The 10,536-nt window shown below is 42.1% G+C and overlaps 1 protein-coding gene across 1 annotated transcript in view; it reads right to left on the bottom strand.

The window, feature by feature from the left end:
- b4galt5 (UDP-Gal:betaGlcNAc beta 1,4- galactosyltransferase, polypeptide 5) overlaps nt 1-8,949 on the bottom strand; it is a 61,484-nt gene extending 52,535 nt beyond the window's left edge. The window contains exon 1 of the mRNA XM_072696570.1: nt 8,379-8,949. Coding sequence (XP_072552671.1) covers nt 8,379-8,487 — 109 coding nt within the window. The 5' untranslated portion in view covers nt 8,488-8,949. The remainder of the gene's footprint in view (nt 1-8,378) is intronic.
- Nucleotides 8,950-10,536: the final 1,587 nt, after the last annotated feature.

The raw sequence follows: 10,536 nt of genomic DNA, 5'->3' as shown, positions 1-10,536 counted from the left end.
AACTTCTAGACACTGCCATTTCTCCAAAAGAGCTTGTTAACCAACTGTTCCCTAAAAAAAGGCCTTATCATAACTTTATATAAGCGTATTTTTACAATATATTTTGTATATTATATATATATATATATATATATATATATAATATAAATTTTTTATACAACCCTGGCTGATGTTTACCACTCACTTTTATCCCATTTCAGTTCATCTGCTGGACTTAAGCTGCTTAAATGTATATAGAAACTGAACACAATCAGTAACCAGTGGTGTACATATTAGTGGAGTCAAGTGTCTTGCAGTAAATCTGCATGGTGTCAATATGATAATGTTTCCTACTTCAGTTTATTGGCACATTCAACATTACAAGAGAACAATTTCTGACACAAAGGCTGAGCTTTATAATTTCCCATTCTAATGTTCACGCTCAAGCCACGGACATGTATAGGCAGGGCTTTACAGGCATGCATAGGCAGGGCTTCTCTTAAGTTACGTAAGGTGGTTGTAAAGCTCAGGTTTCTAGCCTTCCACCCAAGTGTTTGTGACTGTGCATCTGAACTGCATGATAAAGGTGCTGTGCACTCCAGTAAAGTGGTCGTAAAATAAGGCAAAACGTGTCAGGGAATGCATCGCTCCACTCGTCAATGGTAACACGATTGTACAAGAGCTCACCAACTCGGTCTGTCGCTACCAGCCAGACAGCCGGTCTCTGAGGTATAGCCACCACACCTTCCGAGAAAAGAGGAACCAAGAGGAACCAAACCACCGGCAAGCTCAAAGTGCAGCATCAAGTCAGACTAGCGTCAATGTAAAAGCGTGTTACACAGACTGCTTCATGTATGACTGTGGGTGTGTAGGTGTGCGCTTGTATGTAGTACATGCAAATGGGTGAATGGGTGAATGGGTGAATATGCATACTGCTGGTAACTGGAGTCTAAAACAACACAAAATTCCAGCGAAGAGAAAAACCATAAAAACACAACATCCATCATCATCACTTCACCAAAGTGTTTTTAGCAGCTGAGGATGTGCGTGCACGTGTTTAGTGACAGTGACATGTTCGATGAAGCAATTACATGCTTTAATGTTATAGAATATTACATAGAAGTATTTAGCTAACATTAAAGGTAAAGGTGCATGTGTTTGTCTCTGTACAGTGAACTGTGTCCTCCGTATTTAACCCATCTGTGGTAGTGAACACACACACACATACACACTAGTGAACTAGGGGCTGTGAGTACACACACACCCAGAGCGGTGGGCAGCCAACTCCAGCGCCCGGGGAGCAGAGAGGGTAAAGAGCCTTGCTCAAGGGCCCAACACAGCAGCTTGCCCTGTTATCAATAGCCTGGCGCTCTAACCGCTGAGCCACCACTGCCCCATTAGCATTAGCATCTATTCCTTCACTCAACTCTACTTGCACGAATGGGAACTAATCCCGTATTAACCAGTTCCTCTTTCACCACTTTACAGGAAGTTGAGAACTGGAAATTATATTTAGTTAAACCTGAAGCCTGTATTTACCGTAAATCTGCAGCAGGAGTGATGGCTGTTTTCAACCAATCGGCTGTCTGTACTGCTTCTAGCTCCACCCATACAACAAGTACACTCGTAAACAAACGAATTCATAGACTGATCAGCCACAACATTAGTACCATCTACATTGGCACCTGTAAGGTGGTTGGCAAATGTTGAGCAACAAGTGAACTGTCAGTTCTTGAAGGTGAAGACTGACTCGGTCAGAAACCTCCAGAAATCTCCAAAACATCAGGCAGGTCTTGTGGGGTGTTCCTGGTATGCAGTGGTCAGTACCTACCACAGAAAGCAAGGACAACCATGGTCATGGGCACCCAAGGCTCATTGATGCTCATGGAGGCCCCACCTCAGAACACAATAGACGAATTAAAGGATCTGCTACTAGCGTAGGCGTCTTGGTGCCAGATACCACTGGATGCCTTTTAAGGTCTTGTGAGGTCCATGCCTTGAAGGATCAGGTCTGTTGTGGTGGCAGTACTAATGTTATGACCGCCTGGATAATTCTGTGATTAAATCACGTCTTAGAGAAGTGATAGATTAAGCGATAGAGAGCTTAATTAGCTTTTAAGTGTGAAACAGAGTTAAATAATACATTTGTTTATTATTTATAGTGTTCTCTAAATTCTTAATACCACTGTTTCCAGCTAAATTTCCCTGAAGTATAGGGAAAGTACCTTATTGTCACATAGCCAACCCCTATTTACACCCCTAGTAGGAACGGATGATCTTTGGAACTGTTTAACCTACGGACCAAGGCGGAAGCTTTGCACACTTAGCCAAAGCAAGGGGCTGATTTATTACTAATTAATAAGGCACCACTTGCCATATAGCTCTATGCACCTTCTGTCAAGCCTCATGTGCTTCCCAGAAAGGAACGGAAGGGAGATGAAAAAGGAGGGAGGGTGGTGGATCAGCTGATCTGCAGAAACACAAAGGTAATCAAGCTTACTCTGCCTTCCTTATGGTGGCTGAGATGCCAGTCAGCAGTCAGCGGAGAGAGGAAATGCAAGAGTGACAGCCCATGTGTTCTGTGTTCAAATGTTTATCATCAGCAGGAGAGACAGCAGATCTCTCTCTCAGATGGTAAACAAAATGCTCAGGGGATGGAGGGAAGCACCTGGGTTCTCCTAGGGTCTGCACCATATGTAGGACACTTGCTCTAGTGAGCTCCAACAGGACTCCCTCATCCCTCTCAACCCCCAGATGTGGGGATATGTCTATATCCTAATGGTTTTATTCTTCTCTCTTGAGACAAAGCTTAATATCTCCTGGGCCATGAGGTTGGGGGATGGTGTGTGTCTGTGTGTGTGTGTGTGTCATGTGGTTTCTTCTGCTATTACTGCCTAAAGGAAACACTCCACTCCACAAATGACGTAATCCCCCAGCTCCACTTCCAAGCTGAATTTCCTAAATGAACCGCTCTCCCAGAAGTGGCAGTCTGCTTCCTTGTTCTATTGGAATTGTAATATAAACCCATTCGAACCCACTCAAAGGCACCTTCTGTCCCTCTGCAGCTAAGGGGGGGACCATCTATAATGAATACACCGGTTCTACTGGTCCTTGTGTCGAGTTTTTAACGATGCCTTTCTGGTGCATCAAAGCATAAAGGGAGCCAACTTGGGGGAGGGAAGGCAAAGAAATGGGCTCCAGCAAGACCTTCGGTCATTAATAAGTAAGCAAATAGACGGCCTAAGTGGGAAGAACGTGTGCAGAAACACAGGCGATGAGCTTAACACGGATGTCTTTTATGGGTTCTCAAACATGCTGGTCACATCGACTAACAGGGTATAAGGATGGTATCGTAGCTCATTGTAACATATCATATCATATGGTCTCTCATTTGCTGTCATTCGTTAAAACCACGGGTAATGACCTGTGTAGTATATCATTGCAGCTGTGTAAATTATTTTAAAAGATTTTAACACATAAAATATGGAACATAATCTGAAATCTTGACCTCAACGTGAAAATGTGACCAACTGTGGTTGGTAAAGTGTCCTACCAAACTAGGGTTCGATTCATTGGCTGGGCAAGCCAATAGCAGCCCCTCCAAACACTACAGTCTCCTCCTACCTGCGTAAATGTAAGTCAGGAGTAAACAGGAGTGTCGGCTAAATGCCATAGATGTAAATATTTCCATATATGCATATTACAATGAATCGTTTTCTATTCGCGTATTAATAATTCAAGTGCTGACGGCCTCACTTCTTCCTCTCAGACATCTGGCTGAGAACTGCGGCGAGCAATAGTCAATGGTTACAAATCCACATCTTCTTAAATTAAAGAAGTGCAATGTGCAGAGTACACTGAATAAAAGTGATGCACTGAGATGGCTGTAAATGTAAACGTCAGATGTGTAAAACACTACCATATAAATAAAATATGCTATGTTGGCACAATTTTGTCTCTCGGTTTCGTATGTTTGGCAATAGCCGTGCAGATGTAATATGTTTTATTCATGTGGAAATGGTGCACACGTTTAAATGGAGTAAATGCAATGCGTTCCTTTTTTTAGTCCGCTGTACTTCCTATCTGGCTTCGTTTCCGAAAAACTGGACACGAGAAGCTCTGGGACGAAAAAAACCCTCGAGAAGCCACATTCATCTTCCTTACCTTCTGACACTAAACCATTTATAAAGTTTCCTCTCTGTAGCTGGCTTTCCTTTTCCCTTCACATCCCAGAATCCGAGAACTGTTAAAAACCATTTAAAAGGTGGCCTCTGTGAGCGAATGCACTTCACCACCTCGTCACACTCCGAGCCAGCCAGACGGAGCTAAAAGCCTGACTCTGTGAGTTTATTCATCAGTGAACAATAACACTCTTAACTCAGCAGTGCAGCGCTGATTTCGGCTGCTGCTGCCCATTCTTGGTTCGCCTCATGCTTGTAAACAAAGACTCACACTCCAGACTGTAAGTTAATAAGGATGGGAAATATGGCAAAAATATAATATACGCAAATAAAATACACAATGTACATCAGGATACATACTTTTACTGGGGTTTCTAAATCGGGAAAGACACAATGCACCAGTAAAAACTGCAAAATCTCAAACTATCTAAAATATGAGAAGATAATTTCATATACTAAACAAAAGCGCATTCAAATAAAGCACTTGCTTAATGTTTTGTGTGTTTTGTATATTTGTAGATGCTACAGTTAATCATACTGCAATATTACCCATTGCTAAATTGATAGCTGGTGTTTTTTTTGTGCTTTAAGCTTTGTTAGACGTTCCTCATGTGTTTCTCTGCATGTTTTGATGAATCATGATCCAATCAATGTAAATAATGTTGATCAACATAATGCATTATCATTAAGTCTTGATACATTTCAAGACATAACCTTCATCTGGGAAAATATATTCATTATATTTCCTTATTTATTACTTGCATATCCACTTTTTTCAATTCTCAAACGTGACATTTCACAATACAACAGCTCCCCCAACATTATATGTAGTACAAGGTCAATGGATATGGCTCGACACAGCAAACGCTCCACTATCGCTCTACTTTAGCAGTTGTGGCTTTCACTTCCAACCAACAGACTGCAGATTTTCACTCAGTCTACTGCAGATCATTGTTGCGGATTCTTGTTGCGCTTGCAGAAGCAAGGGAGGGCAAACCATGTCCTGTTTTTTTATTGATTTGCAGAATCTGCTAGATTTTAGAGAGCAATGCAAAAAACACGTAATTTCCCATAATAAATCAAAGACAGTGAGAGGGATGTGTGGTCCACATAAGCCTAAGGCTACCAAGCCCAATGCCAAGCACTGCCTAGAGAGATACAACACCTCCAGCAAGAGTCTGGAGAGCATCTGGAGTGACAGAGGTCTATCCAGTATTTTTTAGATGAGCTGGAGGGCTAGAACTATCCTTCAACATCAAAACATGACATATTAATGCATTCATAGATTAATGCCATCATCTTCACTCAGCAATGTTTCAATATCTACTAGAATATCTAGAATAGAGGCTGTTAAGATTGCAAAGCCCCATATTAATACCCTTTTCTTTTAGAAGAAACGTTGGATGCAACGTAGGGGTCTACAAACCTTTGGACATCCAAATCTGAGCCCTCTGGGGTGGTGTTTAAAGCTGAGCTCTAGAGTTTGAATATGCCGGAAACTTTAGTGCTGTGATGGTGCTTCCTCATACCAAATGTTCTGTAATTTATTACTTTTACTGCAATGCATATTTGGGCATGTTTGTTTACTGAGATGCAAAGAACCCTGTAGAACTTTAGACACTGAGGAAGCAGATGGTATCAACTTGTTCAATGGCTTGGCTCAGGTCACCGCAGTCCCTTCCAGAGCCCTATGTCGAATGTTATTTGCTATCTAAAAGGCAAAAACACTGCCATCCTGCTTTCAATTATTAACAGGATACAATAAAATGCATCCCTGGACGAAACATGATAAGGACAACTGCGGTAATAAAAATAATGACCTTTGAATAGCAGCTGAAGGTTGCTATTAACCACAGATTTTATTATGTTTGGTCATGATTCCACTGCTAAATGTACAAACTAAGAAAGGGCACTGTATACCTTTTTCAAGGTGTACTGGACATCTCATTTGAATACTCATAACCACTCTATAAACCCTTACACCAGAAGCATGTAAGGATAGAGCAGTCGCACAACTGCGTTGTGTAGACTTGCATGGTGATCAGTGAACACCACGGAAGCCACAAGGCTACTATCAGATTCAAAAAGCCTAATCAATGACCAGGGAAAATACATAGGTATTGATTTCCTCTGCACTTGTAACAGCTAAGACCCCATTTAAGACGATGTGCTGAGTCGGCCAGCAGAAGATGCAGCAGTGAGCACACAGCATGTAGATGGACGCTGCCTTGTGTCTGTTATGCTATGAATTATGACACACCTCTCGCTTTTTGTGATACAACAGCTCTTCCAAAATTGAGGGAGTATAACAGGGAGCTTCCTCTACATTTCTGGAAAGGATATGTAACTGCTGTGAAGATCTGACTGCAGACAGTCACAAGAACATCAGTTAAGGCAGTGAAGGTTAGTTCTGGCAGTCCAACACGTCCCAAAGATATTGGATGGAGGTCCAATGCTCCAGAGAATGCAGCTCCATTGCTCCACACCCCAAAGCTGGATGGCCTAATGCTCATTTAAATGCTTGACATTGGGCATTTGGCTCATGTGTGGCTGCACCAGAGTGTCCCATTCTAGCGGCAACACTATTAAGATTGGATGGAGATACAAGCTCTGGCAACAATGGGTGCCCCTTAGAGTATCTACGGTATTTATTAATGACAGCAATGGGCCTAAATGCCAATATGGCTTTCATTAGCTGTTCTCACACTGTCAGACAGAAGATGTGAAAATCTGATTGCATACAGTCACAAGAGCATCAGTCAGGTCAGGTGTTGGGTGATTAGTTCTGGATCACTCCAACTCATCCCAAAGGTATGAGTGGGTGGAGGTCCTATGCTGGGGGGTGGGGGTTATTGGCACTAGGCATGGTGACCTTAGGCTTATGTGTACCTATAGCCTATATTTATTAGATTTGGCTCCAATCTCAAATCTAATGACCTGGATGGAGCTGTATGCCCATGCTGGGGGCTGTAGGTCCACTCAGAGGCTTGGCACTGGGCTTGGTGACCTTAGGCTCACGTGTGGATGCACCAGTGCCCCAGTGGAGCTCTATGGAGGTTGGATAATGGAGATGCCCAATGGTATGTCATATTAATGACCGGAACTAGCCTGTAAATGCCCTCTACTGCCGTTTCCAGCTGGTCACCATGCTCGGGCCTATAGCCATGTGTACCTATAGCCTATATTTATTAGATTTGGCCTAAATACTGTATCACTCCAACTCCAATGACCTGGATGGAGCTGTATGTCCATGCTGGGGGCTGTAGGTCCACTCAGAGGCTTGGCACTGGGCAAGATGACCTTGGACTTACTTGTGGCTTTAGTGGCATTGCTTTCCTATGGAGATTGGAGATGCCCAATGGTATGGCATATTAATGGCAGGAACTAGCCTGTAAATGCCCTTTACTGCCATTTCCAGCTGGTCACCATGCCCGGGCCTATAGCCATGTGTACCTATAGCCTATATTTATTAGATTTGGCCAAAATACTGGATCACTCCAACTCCAATGACCTGGATGGAGCTGTAAGTCCATGCTGGGTGCTGTATATAGATGCTTGGCACTGGGCAAGATGACCTTAGGCCCCAGTGGAGCTCTATGGAGGTTGGATAATGGAGATGCCCAATGGGATGGCATATTAATGGCCGGAACTAGCCTGTAAATGCCCTCTACTGCCGTTTCCAGCTGGTCACCATGCTCGGGCCTATAGCCATGTGTACCTATAGCCTATATTTATTATACTTGGCCAAAATACTGGATCACTCCAACTCCAATGACCTGGATGGAGCTGTAGGTCCACTCAGATGCTTGGCACTGGGCATGGTGACCTTAGGCCCCAGTGGAGCTCTATGGAGGTTGGATAATGGAGATGCCCAATGGTATGTCATATTAATGACCGGAACTAGCCTGTAAATGCCCTCTACTGCCGTTTCCAGCTGGTTAGCTAGTTACCGCTCACAGCTGGTAAAACGACCAATCCCTCAAGAGCTGAGAGCAGGAATTAAAGGTTCCCCTCACAGCCCAAAACCCCCAAAAGCAGAAGCCCAGCACTGAGACACGGTCCTCACGCCATGTCACTGAGCACTGACCATGTAAACGAGCCTCCTCGGCTCTCCGGGGTGTAAGTTAGCCGCTTAGCCGTCATTAGCCTCTCTCGCAGCGCCAGACATCCCACCAGACGCCCTTTGCGAGGGGGAGCTCTGCGGGAGCACACACTCACCTATTCCCGGAGCCGAGTAGATGAAGTACAGCGCCGAGGTGGACAGAGAGAAGAGGAACAGCAGCCCGAGAAATGACCTTCTCCGAAATCTCCGGTGAGGCGGCATCATCCCACGGGCTAACGACAGGCAAACCCCCACCGAAGGAGCGGACCGCGGCGGATTCTCCTCCCGTGGAAACGTGGAGACGTCCTGGTGGGCAGTGGAGACGAAGCCGGCGGGTAGAAATGGCGAAATCTCCCGGTTCTGGGCAGACGGGTCGGGCGGAGGAGCGCGCGGGAGCGCTGCTTCAGAAATACGTTAAATTCGAGTCCTGAGGACGGGGCCGCGCGAGCGCGAAGAATGTGGTCGAACAAGCGGGAAGCGCGAGGCGTGTATTAATTAATTTATTAATTTATTTATTAATTTATTTACGTTGAAATTTACGTTCAGTTATTGTTTAAAAATGAGGAGGATAAAAATTCATATTAAAAACGCGTCTAAGCCCGTTTTTCACTCATCTCCGTCACGGCGAACACCGCCCACAGCCCGCGCTCCGGTCCCGTCGGCCGTGAGGGTGAATGGGGTGTAGGGGAGCTCGCGGTAGTATATGAGGAGTGGGCGTGTTTCTTAAGCCACCGCTTTTCAGGCAAAGCCCCGCCCCCTAATCAGGATTGGTTGGTGAAGTCACTTCGAGTCGACTTCTAGCGTTTTGATTGGTTGGATTTTTATTTCTATACTCTACCGAATCACCTGCGGGTGGGGCTATAATATATATATATATTATACATTTCTAAATATACTTTTAATATACAGTAAAATAGTTTATGTATATTATAAAGTATCTAAATATTTTTTTATATATGGTAAAATTATTTATATATTTATATTATAAAGTATCATAATATATTTGTAATATATAGTACAATAATTTATATATGTATATATTATAAAGTATCTAAATATACTTTTAATATATAGTAAAATAGTTTATATATATTATAAAGTATCTAAATATTTTTTTTATATATGGTAAAATAATTTATATATTTATATTATAAAGTATCATAATATATTTGTAATATATAGTACAATAATTTATATTTGGGGCAGTGGTGGCTCAGCGGTTAGAGCTCCGGGATATCGATAACAGGGTTGTGGGTTCGATTCCCGGGCTCGGCAAGCTGCCACTGTTGGGCCCTTGAGCAAGGCCCTTTACCCTCTCTGCTCCCCGGGCGCTGGAGTTGGCTGCCCACCGCTCTGGGTGTGTGTGTGTACTCACTGCCCCTAACACGTGTGTGTGAGTGTGTGTTCACTACCAGATGGGTTAAATGCGGAGGACACATTTCGCTGTACAGTGACAAATACGTGCACCTTTATCCTTTATATGTATATATTATAAAATCAAAATATATTTGTAATATATAGTAAAATAATTATATATATATATATTATAAAGTATCTAAATATACCTTTAATATACAGTACAATAATTTATATATATATATATTACAAAGTATCTAAATATATTTTAATATATAGTAAAATAATTTTACTATATATTAAAAGTATATTTAAATATAATATATAAAAACTATTTTACTATATATTAAAAGTATGTTTAGAAATGTATAATATATATATATATATGTATAAGTGTATGTATATAGTATGTATAAGTATATATAAGTATTTCTGATTCTGATATTTCGATATTCTGAACAGCCCTACATGCAGTAGGGGTATAGGGTAGGGTATAGAAATCCAACCAATCAAAACGCTAGAAGTCAACTCGAAGTGAATACTCGACTCTATAAAATAAAAAGTAAAACAAAAAGAGAAATATGTGTGAAATATGTATGTATGTTTATAAATTATGTCAATATAATAAAGTGGCAAAGTGGCAGTAACTGTGATCATAAATATAAAACAAATATTACACCTCTGAAATGATATACATGCACATTAAAAGACAACAATGGTAAATCTTTAAGGGATTTTTCAAAGGGGTGTGTACAAATAAACTAATAATCATCACTTTTATAGTATTTGATCTAATTTATAGTGGAGGATATGCCCATATAAGGAACTTAAAGCCCTGCAGTTTGTGTCTTTGAGAAAGAGCTGTTATCGTATCAACAAATATGTTTGCATGTGCATTTTCCACTCGAACCGCACTTA

Source organism: Salminus brasiliensis, chromosome 14 (assembly GCF_030463535.1).
Source record: "Salminus brasiliensis chromosome 14, fSalBra1.hap2, whole genome shotgun sequence".
Lineage (NCBI taxonomy): Eukaryota > Metazoa > Chordata > Actinopteri > Characiformes > Bryconidae > Salminus > Salminus brasiliensis.
This window is presented reverse-complemented; position numbering and strand designations above follow the sequence as displayed.